Below are 18,849 nucleotides of genomic sequence, written 5' to 3'. Positions count from 1 at the left end.
GACTCAGCCTTCCATCCTTCCGGGGTAGGTAAAATGAGGACCCAGATTGTTGGGGGCAATGTAAATATATATATATATACATTGCTTACTGGTGTACACCGCTTAGAGAGTGCTTGCACTTAAAGCGGTATATAAGTCTCATAAATAAATAAATAAATAAATAAATGTCCCCCCTTGTCCTTTTCTTCGTTAAACTAGACATACCCAATTCTAGCAACCTTATATGTTTTAGCAACCTTATATGTTTTCCTTATATGTTTTAGCCCCCAGTCCCCTAATCATCTTTGTTGCTCTTCTCTGTACTCTTTCTAGAGTCTCAACATCTTTTTTACATCGTGGTGACCAAAACTGGATGCAGTATTCCAAGTGTGGCCTTACCAAGGCATTGAAGAGTGGTATTAATACTTCACGTGATCTTGATTCTATCCCTCTGTTTTCAAGCCTAATTTTTGTGGCTGTTGTGTTTAGCATCCCCGTCTCAACCCACTGTCAACCCCATCGTCTTCTCTCCTCAATTAACACTTTTTTTCCTCCTTAATAAGAGCTTCAAAGCTAAGGAGTCGCTGGCTGCTTTTGCAAGAATTCCTTAAGGAAACCCATTCAAAAAAAAATAGCCACGGCTGACAATGGGATCTCCTACAGTCAAGCCAACGAAACCCCAGAATTATCGACCGACAATTACCCTTAACCATGTTATTACAAATAACAGCATGCCCTCCACAATGCCATGTGTGTGTCTGTTGTGTAAGAACACATCCTAATCTCGTTCGTGGAATAATTACACGGGTTCTGCCAAATGAGGCTGTAATTAACCCTAATTGCTCAAAACATAACTTGGCTAATTCAAGGAGATCAATTACTATTAAATGACTTAATAAGACAAATTGCTGCACTGCAGAAGGGGGCTGTGCACCGAACGCCCGCATTTGTAGGCAATTGATGGTTGGTACAAATTCCACAGCTGAGCTGAGGTAACTCAGCTCCAAACTCTTGAGGGGCGCGTGGGCCTTACACAACCCCTCAGCAACGATGGCCTGACCAGTTCACACTCTGAAGGAAAACGAACACCGCTGCTTCTTCGAAGTCAATGCACAATTCTCCTGCTGTAACAACAACTGGATGACCTGTCACCCATCAAGCAATAGACCAAGGGTCTTCAAACTTGGCCCCTTCATGACTTGAGCACCTCAACTCCCAGAATTCCTGAGCCAGCATGGGGGAACTATGGCCCCTTTGTGACTTGCGGATCAATTCCCAGAATTCCTGAGCCAGCATGGGGGAACTATGGCGCCTTTGTGACTTGTGGACTTCAACACCCAGAATTCCTCAGTCAGGCACGCTGGCTGAGGAATTCTGGGAGTTGAAGTCCACAAGTCATCAAAGGGCCAAGTTTGAAGACCCCTGTCTTAAATCTAATAACCAAAATGGAGGCTGGCTGAGGAATTCTGGGAGTTGAAGTCCACAAGTCATCAAAGGGCCAGGTTTGAAGACTCCTGTCTTAAATCTAACAAACAAAATGGAGGCTGGCTGAGGAATTCTGGGAGTTGAAGTCCACAAGTCATCAAAGGGCCAAGTTTGAAGACCCCTGCAATAGACCAGGCTAGAAAGGCACAATTGCAAGTGTTGTGACTACCAAGGCCCAAATGAAACACAGGGATGAAGAACTGACTTTAGAGAAATGAAGAAAACGTGGTGGCCACTTCCACCGAGCTTGGCCGAAAATGAGAAGGAAAGCAGGTGGGAAAAGAACAAGTCCAATTCTTTCTAGGAAAACATCACAGCAAGGTTGTCCATGTGAGATGCTAAGGCAAAGTTGATGTGATACGCGATGGAGGAACTCTTGTTCAAATACAGTCTAGGAAACCCAACGGTGCTTTTCCTAAAGCAACTGAACTTTCTTGGGTTTTTTTTTCCCCCTTGAAAATGTTTCACTTCTCATCAAAGAAGCTTCTTCAGTTCTAGGAGTTCTTCCAAGAAGTTCTTCATCCAAGAACTGAAGGAGCTTCTTGGATGAGAAGTAAAACATTTTCATGGAAAAATGCCAAGTTGCCCTTGGGACAACCACAGCCTGGATGACTGAGAATCTTCATAGACAATTTAGGAAACTGACCATTCTTCTCCTGGGGCGGGGAGAGAGAGGGGGGGAAGAGAGAGAGGAAGAGAGAGAGAGAGAGAGAGAGAGAGAGAGAGAGAGAGAGAGAGAGAGAGAAAGAGAGAGAGAGAGAGAGAGAGAGAGAGGAAAAAAGAGGAAGAGAGGGAGGGGGGAGAGAGAGAGGAAGAAAGAGGAAGGGAGTGGGGAGAGAGAGAGAGAGGAAGAGAGAGAGAGAAAGAGGAAGAAAGAGGAAGAGGGAGAGGGAGAAAGAGAGAGGGGGGGTCAAGAGAGGGAGAGAAAGAGAGAGGAAGAGAGGAAGAAAGGGAGATAAAGAGAGAGAGAACGAGAGGAAGAGAGAGAAAGAGAGAAAGAGGAAGAAAGAGGAAGAGAGAGGGAGGGAGGGAGGGAGGGAGGGAGGGAGAGAGAGGAAGAGAGAGAGAGGAACAGAGAGTGAGAGAGGGAGAACGAGAGAGGAAGAGAAAGAGAGAAAAGAGAGAGGAAGAGAGGGAGAGGGAGGGAGAGAGGAAGAGAGAGACAGAGAGGAAGAGAGAGAGAGAAAGAAAGAAGAAGAGAGAGGAAGAGAGGAGAGATAAGAGAGAGAGAGAACTACCAGTAACTTTGATCACTTGCAAGTTAGAGAGAGAGATAAAAATATAGGTGCTTCAATCCTAATTCTGAGGATCTTTTTGTTTTAGCTGCTGACCGGGGTGGCCTTCAAACCCATCGACCCAAAAGAGAATTCAAAACGGGGGGGGGGGCTTACTTGCGTGTCATGCTGATATTCTGAGCTTGCCACTTTACACAGTAGGTTCTGGTCCCCCAGATGGTGTGGATGGTTGTGTTGTCCTTCCATTGTAACATGCCAAGCCGCGTCTTTCGGCTGTACTGAAACAAGAACATCAAGATGTCAAAGAAAAGAGATTCCCAAGACTTGGGTGCAAATGAGCTGAAGGAGAGCATCAAAGCTGTCCTTTCCTTCCAGACCTTTCCTTGGCAAAGCGCTGGTGTTGAGTTCTTGGTGTTCTTGGAACTTTCCTACAGATGGTTCACAATCAGCCTAGGTCATACAATCAATGAAAGGATGACGTTACCTAACTGGTATAATGAAAGGGCTTTTGGACAACATCTGAAGGACAACACAAAGAAATGTCTGCAGGAAAAGGAGTAGTAATGTTGGCCACAATGTCTGAAAACCATTAAGCTTGGAGAACATCAAGAACTCAACAATTCAACCTTAGCTCCACTGCTTTTCTACCAAAAGCTCTGATGAGCATCTAAACATCCTAAAATGTTCCTTATAAGGTCAGTAATAAGAACATTAGTTATATTCTTATTTTATTTCATAGACATTTTCTGTTTCTCATCCTACTACATCACCACTTACTAACGGAGTATCCTTTATTGTCTCAAATCCATCGTCTATGTCAGTGTTTCTCAACCTTGACAATTTTAAGGCATGTGGACTTCAACTGGGAGTTGAAGTCCACATGCCTTAAAATTGTCAAGGTTGAGAAACACTGGTCTATGTTATCTGGGCTAAGCGATAATTCAGAGCTATTTCCTAATCGTTAATTTTCAAGTAAGTAATAGGTATATTTTAGAAATTATAATTTTTATGTAGTGAAATAAAGGACATTTGGGTTACCCGAAATTTAAATACTATGGATATTAAAGGTTAAATTGGAAAACTGTAATTAAAAATCAGGTAAAATTTAAATACAGGACAAGGATATGCATAAACATAAATATATTGGTAAATGTTTTAACTGAGCTTGTTAGAATTACAAACTTACTAGCTTAAATATGATATAGCAGATGTTAAGAGAAATAGAGAAGGAATTTTTTGACGATGTAACCTGAGATACGTACTAAAGATTTTGTTATTGTGCTATTGATTACCCAATCACCCCGCTGCTTTCTAAATACTTAAATGTAAATCTGGAAAACCAATAAAAACTTGTTATACCAAAAAAAAAAAAAAAAAAAGACCATCAGTTCTCTTTCTTTTCTCAGTTCTGTTCGCTTGTGGTTGATAGGGACCCTCCATCCAGAACTTCGCAGAACGTAAGTCAAGGGTGGGTGGGATAGCAGAACAGAGGAGGTAGCAAAATAAGAAATAAATTATTTCCCACTTTGAGGATGACAGCTAAGGGCTAAGAAAGCATCTCTCCAAAACAAATGGGCCAAGGAACTCGCAAACACAATATTAAAGCCATCACGCCTATCATGTCAATCAAGGAAAAAAAAAACACCCTTAAATCTTTGCCGAGGGGACAAATTAAAGGCCTTTGGCTGCAACTGGGACCATTTTGATTTTAGATCAGGCAGTCTGAAAGATGGAAAACCATCTTCTTGTCAGAAGGAAGGAGCGAAAGAGAGAAGGGAGGAAGAAGGGCTAAGGGAACCGTTCCGAAACACAACACAGCCAAAACAAGAATTAAGACCTGGTTCTGTACTTAGTAATAGTAGTAAAGTTGGTAGGGACCTTGGAGGCCATCTAGTCCAACCCCCTGCTCAGGCAGGAAACCCTACACCATTTCGGACAAATGGCTGTCCAGTCTCGTCTTAAAAACTTCCAGTGTTGGAGCATTTACTGCTTCTGGAGGCAGGTTGTTCCACTGGTTAATTGTTCTCACTGTCAGGAAGTTTCTCCTTAGTTCTAGGTTGCTTCTCTCCTTGATTAGTTTCCACCCGTTGCTTCTTGTCCTGCCTTCTCTGTGGGCACACGCGCCGTCGCCCCAGTCCTAGGCCTTCAGCTGGGTTTTATAAAACCTTTTCGCTTTAGGCCTCCACCACCGTGTGCAAAAAAAAAAGGTTCAATCAATCAGTCAATTTCAACTTCTCGCGGGAAAAAAAAGATCTCGCAAAGCTGGAATGGATTGAACTTTTTAGTCCCACCCAGTCTGCCGTTACCACCGCAGCCACACCCACCCAATGGGCCACACCCACCCAATGGGCCACGCCCACCCAATGGGCCACACCTACCCAGCACTTGACGATGCATAAGTGGGTTTTGGGTTGCAGTTTGGGCACTCATTCTCCAAAAGGTTCGCCATCACTGTCCTATTCAATAACACCTTCTCATTTTGCCCATAAACCATCCTGTGTCAAGATGCTTGGCAAGGCTCCCAATGTTTTTAAAAACATGCTCCCCCAACTTGAGTCTGCATTCTTTGGATGGGCGTCGCAAAACACCCCACCTACTCTAGGCCGCTTATTCCGGGTGACTTTGACAGTCTGTTATCTTGCAGCAGTTTATGCCACGAGCTCTTCGAAGGAAAATTTCACCGGTCTTTAGTATTCTCCTGGCAATTTCACCAGCTCAACCTTTAAATCATATCCATCACGTTGAAGAATTCCCGGCAACGAAAGCGATAGTAATACACACTTCCTCCCGATACAGCCTAATTATTAGCTACATTCTTTTTATTATTATTACCGTAATTTCCGGTGTATAAGACAACTCAGCATATAAGACGACCCCCGACTTCGGCGCCAATTTGCATGCTTTAGAAAGTCGTCTTATACGCCGGAAAATACGGTAGTTTATAGTATAAAATACCCCCCCCAAAAAAACCCTGAAAGAAAATAATGAACCTGAAAGAAAAGGCATGGACTCCCGACTCCTTTTGCTGCCGCAGAAGAAAATAGTAGCGTCAAACCTCAACTTTTTTACTTTTACGCGGTAATATAAAGCAGCCATTTCTGTAACAACGCACCTGTCGGTGGCTGATTCATGCTACGATTAAAACTTTTTTTAAAAAAATTAATTTATAATGTAAAATAAAAGTGCAAAAGAAAATAGTAGGAAGGGGAAGGGGGGAAAATTAAGAGAAAGCATTGACATCCGGTGGAATATGACAGTGACATCAAACCTCAACTTTTTTTTTTTGCTTTTACATAATAGTATAAACTAGCTCTTTCTTTAATAACAAACCTAGCTAATTGGCCAAACCCAAATTCAAAATTTCCATTTTTTTAACCACCTCGAGCACAAAGTCCAGAAGCCGTTTCCCAGTAGCAACCAAAGTGATTGTGTTTTATGTTCCCTTTAATCAAAGCTCTCAATTTAGCCACCTCTGCTAACTCCATTGACTTTGGCAGCCATTTATCCATTGCGGGGGTCTAATTACTTAGCTACGTTCAACCACACACACACACACACACACCCTACACTTTCTCCCTTCCTCTTGTAAACAGCGAGCAAAGAGTAAAAGACAGGAGCAGAAGCTCTCTTCCTCACCTTAAACTGGACCGCTGGAAGCAGACGGATGTTATTCAGGAAACGCCAGATAGTCCTGAACTGGAATAATTAAGCATCTGACGGCCCTTTTCAGACACAGGGACCTATTTACTGTAAACGCCTGAAGTCTGAAGTCCTTAGCTGGGCTTTCTCGGAAGGCAATCCGAGATGACTCAAAACAGAGCCATTGAACAGGAAGAACATAAGGCAATTTACACACCCCTTGAAGATAGCAAGTCTTTTCCAAAGAGAAGCAATCAAGGCCACTGCTATTTTGCACATGGGGCAGAGTATAAAGTGTTCCCGAGTCTTGAAAGCTCTAGAACCTCACCCAGATCTAATAAAGTCCTTCCACTAATGTCGCTTTGACGTGACTCAGAAAACTAAACTTCTTCACTCAACTCCCAGTTCTACTCGGAATGAGGTAGTGCAGATGACCTCACAGCCCCCACTAGCTTCCTCCTGGCTCTTCACCGTGAAAAGCTCTAGAACCTCACCCAGATCTGATAAAGTCCTTCCACTAATGTCGCTTTGACGTGACTCAGAAAACTAAACTTCTTCACTCAACTCCCAGTTCTACTCGGAATGAGGTAGAGCAGATGACCTCACAGCCCCCACTAGCTTCCTCCTGGCTCTTCACCGCAACCGGTGTTGTTTCAGGAGGGTGTGAAGTCTCTGCTCCGTCCCTGGAAGTCCCCCCCCCCCAATGACGGTAACATGGCCATCAATTAAAAACAACGCCACTCACTCCCCGCTCGCTCCCTTATGTTTCAGCTTTTCGTGGCAAGCTTCCCGTTTGTGTTTGAAATAAATTCTCCACGTAGTTCATGTTTATGTTCCTGCCTTTAGTCAGCAAGATTCAGCTTTCAACAGAAAGACGGGAAGATGTTTCCACACTGCCTTCATTCACAAAAAAAATAAAAAATAAAATTCCACTTCAGTTAGGCCAAGCCTCGTTTTCAGGAGCCCAGAGTTGCAATCAATGCATATTTGGGGGCCTGAAAACAAGGATAAATATTTAAATCAGCATTTATTGGGCAGGGGGAGGTTGATTAATTCGCTGACCGAGAAGATCCAGATCCAATGGCACCCCTAGTCTAATTTGCATGGTCATCTACTCCCCCAAAATTTCAGTTCAGTTGAATCAGAATCAGAATAGAGCTGGAAGGGACTTTAGAGGTCTCTAGTCCAGCCCCCTGATCAAGCAGGAGTCCCTATATCATTTCGGACAAGTGGCTGTGCAGTCTCTTCTTAAAAACCTCCAGTGATAGAGCACCCACAACTTCGGGTGGCAAGCTGTTCCACTGGCTAATCGTCCTCACTGTTAGGAAGTTTCTCCTTAATTCCAGGTTGCTTCTCTCCTTGATCAGTTTCCAACCATTGTTTCTTGTCTTGCCTTCTGGTGCTGTGGAGAATAAGTTGACTTATTCTTCTTTGTGGCAGCCCCTCAAATACTGGAACGCTGCAAGATGTGCGCCAGGAGATTTTCGCGCGGCCGTGGGTGAAATCTGGATCCAAGATATTTTACATTCCTTTTCTTTTAATCCCCCACACACCTAAATCTACGGCCCACCTCTTCAAAAATTCAACAAAGAAGTCTAAGAAGGATCTCACGGTGCTAACCTTTCTGGCGTCCTCTCTATTTATAAATTCGAGTTATCTGCTGGGGTTTTTTTCGTTTTCAGGCTGCTGGTCTAGTTAGTATTAGTCACCGTTTCACTGTTAAATCGGTTTGAATGGATTCTTTGTCATCTGCTCGAATTCTTCTAAAGGTCCCAAGGCAGGCGAGTTATAATTTAACTAGATGCTTGCTGATTTGCATCGTGCAAAGCCATGGTTGGAAAAAAAAAAAAAAGGCAAGGTTTTCCCATTTGCAGGGCACTCCTTTTTCCATTAATAAAGATTTCCGGGCACTGGAAGCGAAACATCATCCGGTAAGGCTGTTTAATTAAGTAACTGTACAAAATTATCGTTTAGCATCGGAACTCCACAAGTGACAGATTCTGTCCCTTCAATACCAGCCTGGTCTGTGAGAGTACATCGGTTTGGTGACCATTCCAAATTACAAATAACTTATGACCATTTTTCACACTTAACAACCGTTGCAGCATCCCTACGCCCAGGAGATCAAAATTCAGACGCTTGGCACAACTGACTCCTATTTACGACGGTTGCACAGTAACCCAGGGTAACGTGATCTCTGTCAGTACTGCTAATATTGAATATTCTTGCTTTGACAAAATATGCAGAACTGTCTGGTATTTCTAGAGTTAGTTCAGATGACAGAGAAAAAAGGGAGGGGAAATAACAAAAGCCCGGGAAAAGAAACGGAAGTGAATCTCTGCCCTCTGGGCTAATTGGAAGATGTGACTTGTGACTGCAAGATAAGGGAGGGGTTTAGCAAGAAAAGTTAGATGCCAGCAAGAGAAAGTCAGATTCTGGCATAAACCTCCATGATGTGCCGTCAATTTGTAACACTGGTAATAAAGGCTTTAGGATAAACATGCCTGGAAGTTCTTTGAAGTGCCACAAAGAAAAGGGGGTCAAATTATTGTCCAAAGCACCAGAAGGCAGGACAAGAAACAATGGATGGCAACTAATCAAAGAGAGAAGCAACCTGGAATTAAGGAGAAACTTCCTGACAGTGAGGACAATCAACCAGTGGAACAGCTTGCCACCAGAAATCAGGGGCAGTCCATCACTGGAGGCTTTTAAGAAGAGACTGGACAGTCACTTGTCTAAACTGGTTCTCCTGCTTGAGCAGGGGGCTGGACTGGAAGACCTCCAGGGTTCCTTCCACCTGTGTTCTGATTCTGATTCTATCTATAATTACAGAGAGCTCGCACAACGGTACTTTCAAACAAACCACACCTAAAAATGCAAACTTTACGCATCGTTACCGCCCGTGTCTGATCGTATATGTTGCACTGTTTACGATTCCCGTATTCTATTCATATCACTCTTATCTATGTCTGTCCGTGAGACGGCCCCAATCAGCCTCCATAAATTCCTCCAGAAGATTAAGTTGACAGGAACCCTTCAAAATGTATTTTGATTCCCCGCTGAAGTATTTGCATGGTGCCCAAACAGAAAAAATAATGAACCGGGAGATTCTACCCAGATTCGGAGACCGTACACAATGTCTCATATCCTCGAAATATGAAAATAAGAAGATAAGCTCCTTGTCCAAAAGCAAAAATATTCCCTAATCTCATTTGGCATGTGCCAAATCTCATCTCTGGACATTTGAAAATCCTTTCTCCCCGTAAAGTAAACCCATGTTAAGCATCAAAGAGACTTTGATGCATTTCTTTTAACCCTCCAGGAGCTTGAAGAAACAGTGGCTTGTCTCTACAAGTTGAGTTTCAAGTCTTTGTTCGTGATGAATGAAGGTTGGGGCCCACCACCTTTAACCTTGAAAGGCCTTCAGAGGTTGGAATAAGATTTTAGGAAGCAGTTGGAAACACAACTGGAAACACAAACAGTGACACTTCTGCTGAACTCTCAAACCAAAGATGTTGAGTCTCTGAAAAAAGTGTCGAGAAGAGCAACTAAGATGATCCAAGGCCTGGAGACTAAAACATACGAAGAACGGCTGCGGGACTTGGGTTTGGCTGGTCTAAAGAAAGAAGAAATAGGGGAGACATGATAGCAGTGTTCTAGTATTTGAGGGGCTGCCACCAAGAAGGATGGATGAGAAAGGGAAGGATGAGAAACAATGGTTGGAAACTGACCAAAGAGAGAAGCAACCTGGAACTAAGGAGAAACTTCCTATCAGGGAGGACAATTAATCAGTGGAAGGACTTCCCTCCAGAAGTTGTGCTCCATCACTGGAGGTTTTTAAGAAGAGACTGGACAGCCATTTGTCTGAAATGGTATAGGGTCTCCTGCTTGAGCATGGGGCTGGACTAGAAGACCTCCAAGGTCCCTTCCAACTCTTGTTATTCTATTCCATTCCATTCCATTCTCTATTTCTATTCTCTATTTCTATTCTATTCTTCTATTCTATATTTCTATTCTAATGGTGGCGAACCTATGGCACACGTGCCAGAGGCGGCACTCGGAGCCCTCTCTGTGGGCACACGCACCGTTGCCCCAGCCTTGCCTCCTCCCACGGCCCCCTCCTCACCAGCAGTCCCCCGTAGTCGCCCCCAGGCACGGCCCACGCAAAGCAGCGCAGCCAAGGACATGGTAGCTGGGCAGCGGGGACAAGTCTCTGCCCTTGCGCCCCGTCACACACAGATGATGCTGCAGGGCACGGGCAGAGGACGTGGCCGCCATGGTGCTGCTGGGCTGCCTGGGTGATCTGTGGCGGGTCGTTGAGGTGGTAAGTGGCCCAGCAGGCACAGTGGAGCAACAACAGGGATGGGGGGGGGCGGTTTTGGGGCACTTGGTCTCTAAAAGGTTCGCCATCACTGTTCTATTCTATTCTATTCTATTACATATTCTCTTCTCTTCTCTTCTTTTTTCTCTTCTCTTCTCTGTTCTGTTCTATTCCCTATTCTATTCCATTCCATATTCTATTCTATTCTATTCTATTCCATTCCATTCTTATTATTCTATTCTATTCTATTCTCTTCCCTGTTCTGTTCTATTCCCTATTCTATTCTATTCTATTCTTCTACATTCTATTCTTTTTTCTATTCTATTCTATTCTATTCTATTCTATTCTATTCTATTCTATTCTATTCTATTCTATTCCATATCCTATTCTATTCTATTCTATTCCATATTCTATTCTATTCTATTCCATATTCTATTCTATTCTATTCTATTCTATTCTTCTACATTCTATTCTTTTTTCTACTCTACTCTATTCTATTCTATTCTTCTACATTCTATTCTTTTTTCTATTCTATTCTATTCTATCCTATCCTATCCTAAACATATGTGGAAACACAAATTCATGGCGTCTCCTTCCTCAGAGGCTGTTTACACCACCGCTGGAGCTGAAGGAACAAGGCTTCCTTTGAGTTATAAATGTACTTCTATTAACCAACACAACGGTCTCTGTGGTCTGCCGTACCGCAGAATATTAGAGAAGTTGCTTAGTGAGAAAGAATCTGTTTTCCACAGAAGAGGAAGAAAAGTAACTACAGTGCCAAATCCTGAGGGAACTTATTAGATCCTTGAAGAGCTTCAGCGACGGCCGAAAGCCATGTTTGCCGGCAGAGCGATTCATCTTAGCTGGATACGAAGCCCAGGCAAGACAGAGGAACACCCTGAAGACTGGACTCCGGCGTTCTCCGATAATGGCAGAAATGCATCTGAGCAGCAAATCCTTATTCGCCTGCCCATAATTTTGCTGCTTTAAGACTTTTTTTCCCCATTAAAACTCACTACCGCCGTCCTGGGCAAATGGCACGACTCGCCTTGGTAGGTGGTTTCTAGCCTAACATTCGTGGTTTGCACGCTGAATCAAGGTCCTTGGTAGGTGGTCTTAGCCTAACATTCGTGGTTTGCATGCTGAATCAAGGTCCTTGGCAGGTGGTTTTAGCCTAACATTCGTGGTTTGCATGCTGAATCAAGGTCCTTGGTAGGTGGTTTTAGCCTAACATTTGTGGTTTGCATGCTGAATCAAGGTCCTTGGTAGGTGGTTTTAGCCTAACATTCGTGGTTTGCATGGTTTGCAACCAGTTAAAAATTTATTCTATAAATATCATAAAGATGAAGAGATCCTTGCTATCCTTCCAAGAAGCTCTTTCGCCGCTAGAATTATTGTGGTAACGCAGAACATTTAGGGGGCAAGAATGCCTTTAGCATATTCAGCTTGTGCTGAAAGACACACCACTCTTCATCTTTTCAAGAGCTGAAATCACCGCTTAAGATTTTCCAGACTGATTAAATGCAGTCGGTAAAGAGATGGGAAGAAAGCAATCCCAACCATCTCGGCTGGATTTATTTTTTTTCCACCCCTATCTTTGCTTTCTAGGGAAATGTGATTGTGAAAAGTCCTCCTGAACCCGTTTTTTTCCGCATCTTGTCCCGACAGATCCTTCTTTTCTTCCAAGACTTTGAAAACATGGGCTGCCAAATAAAGGAAAAGATGGATTTTCTTGTTTGTCTATTTTGAATGAGCCCAGGGGAAGACCATATGAAAAAAGAAAAAACTTCTGGGTTTTAGGGCGAGCCTCTCCAGCTTCTGCCAGGAGATTGCTGGTCCTAGCGATGCCTCAAAAGTTAAAGGGTGATGGGTGGTTAAGGAAGAAAGGAAAGATGGAAAGAAGGATGGAAGGAGAAAGAAAGAAAAAGAAAGAAAGAGAAAGAAAAAAAGAAAGAGGGAAGGAAGCAAGGTGGAAGAGAAGGAAGGGGGGAGGGAGAATGGAAGAAAAGAGAGAGAAAGGAGGGAGGGAAAAAGAAAGAAAGATAGAGGGAGGGAGGGAAGGTGGAAGAGAAGGAAGGGGGGAGGGAGAAGGGAAGAGAGAGAGAGAGAGAAAGAACGGAGGGAGGGAAAAAGAAAAAGAAAGAAAGAAAGAAAGAAAGAAAGAAAGAAAGAAAGAAAGAAAGAAAGAAAGAGGGAGGGAAGGTGGAAGAGAAGGAAGGGAGGGAGAAGGGAAAAAAGAGACAGAAAGAGAAAGAAAAAAGAATGGAGAAAGACAGAAAGAAAGAAAGAAAGAAAGAAAGAAAGAAAGAAAGAAAGAAAGAAAGAAAGAAAGAAAAGAGAGAAGGGAGGTGGAAGAGAAGGAAGGGAGAGAGGGAGGGAGAAGGGAAAAAAGAAAAAGAGAAGGAAAAGAAAGAAAGAAAGAAAGAAAGAAAGAAAGAAAGAAAGAAAGAAAGAAAGAGGGAAGGGAGGGAGGTGGAAGAGAAGGAAGGAAGGGAGAGAGGGAGGGAGAAGGGAAGAAAGAGCAAGGAAAGGAAGGAAGAGAAAGAAAGAAAGAAAGAAAGAAAGAAAGAAAGAAAGGGAAGGAAGAAAGGAAGGAAGGAAGGCCATTCAGTTCTTGAGGGGGTACCCAGAGATAATCTGCCCATTGGTGCCAACCTTAAGACTGCTCTCATGCCACAGGGGTGGGTGATTGCCCCAACCCATTCCAGCTGCAGATTCCAAGTGGCCGAGCACAGGTAGAAGAGGAAGCATCCTCGAAGGACGGGAAGACCCGAACACCTGGCTCATCCCTGCGGGCAAACGAGGGGCTGCAAGGCCCGGCCATCCCCACCCACCCACCCATCTCTCATTTCCCCGCAACCAGCCTCAAAGCTTGCCTTGTTGAAAAGCAGAAGCATTCCTCCCGCTCCTCTTCGCCCATGTTTTCTGGACTTAAAACTGCCAGCCGTAGCAAAATAAATAGAAGTTCAGCAAAGGACAAGCAACTGGTTATATTTTTTTTTTCTAAAGAGATTCTGTAGGAGCACAGAATTTTTTTTTTTTTTAAAAAAGGACAATGAAGAAAAAAAAAACCACCCCACCACCGGAAGCAGGAAACTGGTCAAGGACACGGCAGACCACAATGGTAGAGAAGGAAGAGAGAGGTTTTTTTTTTCTAAGAAACTGAATCTTGAATGAATCTGCACCGGGGGATGAAAATTAAAGGCAGTTTTCTGTACTGTAATGTATGATTTTTGTGCATAGGAACAGCCCGAGCTTAAAGCATTGACAAGAACGTTGGGCAATAGCACCAGCACTCAGACTTATATGCCGCTTCACAGCGCTTTACAGCCCTCTCTAAGCGGTTTACAGAGTCAGCCTCTTCCCCCCCCCCCCCAGTGATCAGGGTCCTTATTTTACTGACCTCGGAAGGATGGGAGGCTGAGTCAACCTTGAGCTGGTCAGGATCAAATTCCTGGGAGTTGGCAGAGTTAGACTGCAATACTGCATTCTAACCACTGAGCTACCATGGCAGATAGATAGGTAGGTAGGTAGGTAGGTAGGTAGGTAGGTAGGTAGGTAGGTAGGTAGGTAGGTAGGTAGGTAGATAGATAGATAGATAGACAGACAGACAAGTAGAGTAGATAGACAGACAGACAGACTGAAATAGGCAGACGAGAATTAGATAGATAGATAGATAGATAGATAGATAGATAGATAGATAGATAGATAGATATAGACTGAAATAGGCAGACAAGTAGAGAAATGATAGATAGACAGATAGATAGATAGATAGATAGATAGATAGATAGATAGATTGAAATAGGCAGACTAGAGAAATAGATAGATAGATAGATAGATAGATAGATAGATAGATAGATAGATAGATAGACAGACAGACAGACTGAAATAGGCAGACGAGGATTAGATAGATAGATAGATAGATAGATAGATAGATAGATAGATAGATAGATAGATAGATAGATAGATATAGACTGAAATAGGCAGACAAGTAGAGAAATGATAGATAGATAGATAGATAGATTGAAATAGGCAGACTAGAGAAATAGATAGATAGATAGATAGATAGATAGATAGATAGATAGATAGATAGATAGATAGATAGACAGACAGACAGACAGACAGATTGAAATAGGCAGACTAGAGAAATAGATAGATGGGCAGGCAGGCAGGCAAGAAGCAATAGCCCTTAGACTTATACACCGCTTCACAGTGCTTTACAGCCCTCTCTAAGCAGTTTACAGAGTCAGCATATTGCCCTCATTTTACCAACCTCGGAAGGATGGGAGGCTGAGTCAACTTTCACTCTCATAAAGCCAGCCAATAAGTAAGAAGCTTTTGCTATAAATTTAGGGGTCTGGTTCAGTGATTCCTGCACTGCTGTCCTATCTTTGCACTGGGTGGGCCGCAAACATCTGGAGGAGAAAGAGAGCTAGATAAATCTGCGTGGGGGATCCCAGGCCCCAGCCCAATTCCAAGAAAAAGATCCCCCCCACACACACTGTTCAGCAGTCTGTTTTAATATCAGTTGCAAAGGAAAGAAGATATTAAAGCAGATTGCTGAGCGAGGGAAAAAATAATAGATCAGCGGCTGGGGGGGTGGGAGCTACGACACCGTTTGAACTGAATTCAAACATCAAATATGTTTTTACATATCCATCCGCTGCATTTTTTTTTTCTCCAAAGCCTAATTCATTATAAAGACCGCCCTGGGCACTTCGGAGGGGGAGGGGGGGCGAGGATTTTTATTTAATGATTTAATGTGTTTATCAAGTTTAGACCCCGCCCATCTCACTATCTTGAGCGACTCCCGGTGGCTTAACAGATACAAACGATAAAAGCAATTTGCTCCTCGAAGCACGAAGCTGAAAGCACCAGCCTGAAGATGACGAATGGGACTTCTTCGAAATGTCGCCAAGACACTTCCAATTTTACGCGGGAGAAAACCCGAACAACCAAAGACCTACATACAAACACCCGCGAAAACCTCAGAAAACAAATATATATATATATATATATATATAGAGAGAGAGAGAGAGAGAGAGAGAGAGAGCGCTAACAGTTTAAAATGTTGTCCTCCTGTTTCTTCTCCACTTTACAGACTCTTCTCTTAAATGCTTTCCTCCTTCTTCCTTTCCTTCCCTTCCTTCCTCTAATTCCCAACTTCTTCCTTCCTTCCTCCCTCCCTCTTTCTCCTCTCCTTCCTTCCTTTTTTTCTTTCTTTCTCTTTTCTTTCTTTTCCTTCCTTCCTTTTTCTTTCTTTCTCTTTTTCTTTCTCTCTTCCTTCTCTTTTTCTTTCTTCCTCTAATTCCCAACTTCTTCCTTCTTCCCTCCTCCCTTCCTTCCCCTTTCTCCTCTCCTTCCTTCCTTCCTTCCTTCCTTCTTTCTTTCTTTTTCTTTTCCTTCCTTCCTACCTTCTTCTTTCTTTCTTTCTCTTTCTTTTTCCTTTCTCTCTTTCTCTTTCTTTCTTCTCTCTCTCTCTCTCTTTCTTTTCTTTCCTGTAACACCTGCCTTTCTTTTTAAATGCTCCTTCCACTTGGCAAGCAGGTACTCTTGGCGTGCTCAGAGTCCCTCTTTGATACAAATCCGGGCAGCAACGGCTGCGGGGAAATTCACAACTTGAGCAATCCCCCGCCCACTCACTGGAGCCAGCGGGAGGCTTCTGACTCAGAGACAAGCCCCGACAAGCAGAAGTGCCTCCGTTTGTTCCTGTCTTCCGCACATCCCAGGAAAAGGCTTTGGATGCACAATGGCCTGAGCAATTCAACCAACTTATTTCCTGGAACTGCACAAGGGCTGGCTGTTCCAGCAGCTGACCGACATTTCTCATGAAACAAACCAAGAGATGAAAAATAATTAAAAATAATTAAGAGACTAGTCAGCAGCACAGCCTTCTGGGAAACGGACCCTCTGCAGCCCTTGTGGTGGGTGGGGCTTTTACCTGACCCCCCAGCCCCCTCCCCCAGGCTGGGCCCAAGAGTTCACATCCTATCTGGAATCCCACAATGCACAAATGGCTGCAAACGCCAATGGAGTTAGCAGAGACGGCTAAATCGACAGCCAGGATTAAAGAAAAGAATACAATTCATTTTGTTTCTACTTGGAAACCGCTCTTGGACTTTGTGCCTAAGGCAGGAAAAAAAAAAAAAACTTGGGTTTTTACTGATGAAGTAGGTCTGTTGTTACAGAAATGGCCAGCATATATTATAATGTAAAAGTAAAAAAAAAAAAACTGAGCTTGGACATTGTTACCTTATGCTACGGCGCCAAAAGGAGTCGGAAAGCAAATGCTTTTTTTTTTCCTTCTCTCCTTTACCTTACACTTTTTCCCCTTCCCCCTTTCCTCCCCTCTTTTCCCATTAGTTTTTGCATTTCAGTACTTTATATTTCGATAAACGAATAAAAAAAGGAATATGAGGTTAAAAAAAAGAGGTCACATCTTATCCGCTGATCCTTTCCTATGCCACACAGAACCACACCAGCAGATCTTTTAGGATTCAGAGAAGGAAGCCCCTCCTTCCACGTTGTTAAATTACCCCACTCTCCAGTCAGAGGTAAAGAAGCTTCTTGGATGAGAAATGTCTTCCAAAAAAAACCTAGAAAGTCCTGAAAAAAAGAACCATTTCTTTCCTTTTCCTGCACTGGTCAAAGGGAGTTTTGAAGTTCAAAGCCCCCTTCGGTATACACTTTCTGGGAGTTTCCTATCAAAATAAGAAGCAGGATTCGACCATCTGGGTTTCCTCACAGCATCAACAGGCTGAGCTGCCTAGACGTCCCCCCCATTTCAATAAAACGGATTTTAGATCAGCTCTGAAGATCGACAATTAGGACGAAAGAAAGAGCTAGCCATTATTCAGATTTGAGACTCTGGAAAGAGTGCAGAGAAGAGCAACAAAGAGGATCAGGGGACTGGAGGCTAAAACATATAAAGAACAGTTGCTGGAATTGGGTATGTCTAGTTTAATGAAGAGAAGGACCAGGGGGGACATGATAGCGGTGTTCCAATATCTATGGGGCTGCCCCAAAGAAGAAGCAGTCAAGCTATTCTCCAAAGCGCCTGAAGGCAGGACAAGAAGCAGCGGATGGAAACTAACCAAGGAGAGAAGCAACCTGGAACTTAGAAGAAATTTCCTAACAGTGAGAACAATTCACCAGTGGAACAACCTGCCTCCAGAAGATGTGAATGCTCCAACGCTGGAAGTTTTTAAGAAGAGACTGGACAGCCATTTGTCCGAAATGGTACAGGGTTTCCTGCCTGAGCAGGGGGTTGGACTAGATGACCTCCAAGGTCCCTTCCAACTCTGTTATTCTATTATAATAAGCAGGAACAGGAAATTAGTAGGTTCATTTAAATAAAATGGCTTGAGAAAAATCTAACTGGAGGGGTTTTTAAATCACGAGGATTTTAAATCACGAGGTACCCGCAAATGCCCCGTTTAGCAGAGTTAGCCGCAGTTGAGAAATGGATGCTTTAAAGTAGAAGCTAGAAAGAGACCCAAAGTCTCTCGATTCCAGAATAGTTGTTATGTCTCGTGTTGTGTCACGTGTTAATGTTTCATTGTCAGTTTAGAAGGCTGAAAAAGGTTATTTTCCAAGAGGAAACAAAAAAAAAAAAAATGGACCTGGAGGAGAAATATCTTCCAGAAATGAACTGATTGTGTACAAAATCAAAGCCACTCTTCGTCATGAAAAAGGGGTGTGTGAGAAATAATAAAGTCTTGCCATTTTGCAAGGGTGTGTGTGTGTTCTTGTTAAAACAGTACTTCTCTCTTCTGTGCTATCCACCACCACCCCGTGTGTGTGTGTGTGTGTGTGTGTGTGTGTGTGTGTGTGTGTGTGTGTATATATATATATATATATATATATATATATATATATATATATATATATATATATGTAGGTCTTTGGTTGTTCGGGTTTTCTCCCACGTAAAATTGGAAGTGTTTTCTCCCACTTCCAATTTTACGTGGGAGAAAACCCGAACAACCAAAGACCTACATACAAATACCCGCGAAAACCTCAGAAAACATTATATATATATATATATATATATATTTTTTTTTTATATATATAGGTCTTTGGTTGTTCGGGTTTTCTCCCGCGTAAAATTGGAAGTGTCTTGGCAACGTTTCGACGAAGTCACATTCGTCATCTTCAATTTTACGCGGGAGAAAACCCGAACAACCAAAG

The 18,849-nt window shown here is 43.1% G+C and overlaps 1 protein-coding gene and 1 long non-coding RNA gene across 3 annotated transcripts in view; one reads left to right on the top strand and one right to left on the bottom strand.

Annotated features, from left to right (window-relative positions):
• Nucleotides 1–18,849, bottom strand: part of NEK6 (NIMA related kinase 6) — a 56,821-nt gene that overhangs the window by 30,473 nt on the left and 7,499 nt on the right. The window contains exon 2 of one of the 2 annotated variants that reach the window (XM_039321462.1): nt 2,856–2,977. In XM_039321462.1, coding sequence (XP_039177396.1) covers nt 2,856–2,945 — 90 coding nt within the window. In that variant the 5' untranslated portion in view covers nt 2,946–2,977. The remainder of the gene's footprint in view (nt 1–2,855; nt 2,978–18,849) is intronic. The other variant, XM_039321461.1, reaches the window with a different exon arrangement.
• Nucleotides 11,372–12,615, top strand: LOC120298111. The gene is made up of 2 exons (XR_005553951.1): nt 11,372–11,711; nt 12,328–12,615. It is a non-coding gene; the product is annotated as an uncharacterized LOC120298111 (long non-coding RNA).

This window comes from Crotalus tigris, unplaced genomic scaffold (assembly GCF_016545835.1).
Source record: "Crotalus tigris isolate CLP2741 ecotype Arizona unplaced genomic scaffold, ASM1654583v1 scf7180000023746.1698619, whole genome shotgun sequence".
Taxonomy (NCBI): domain Eukaryota; kingdom Metazoa; phylum Chordata; class Lepidosauria; order Squamata; family Viperidae; genus Crotalus; species Crotalus tigris.
This window is presented reverse-complemented; position numbering and strand designations above follow the sequence as displayed.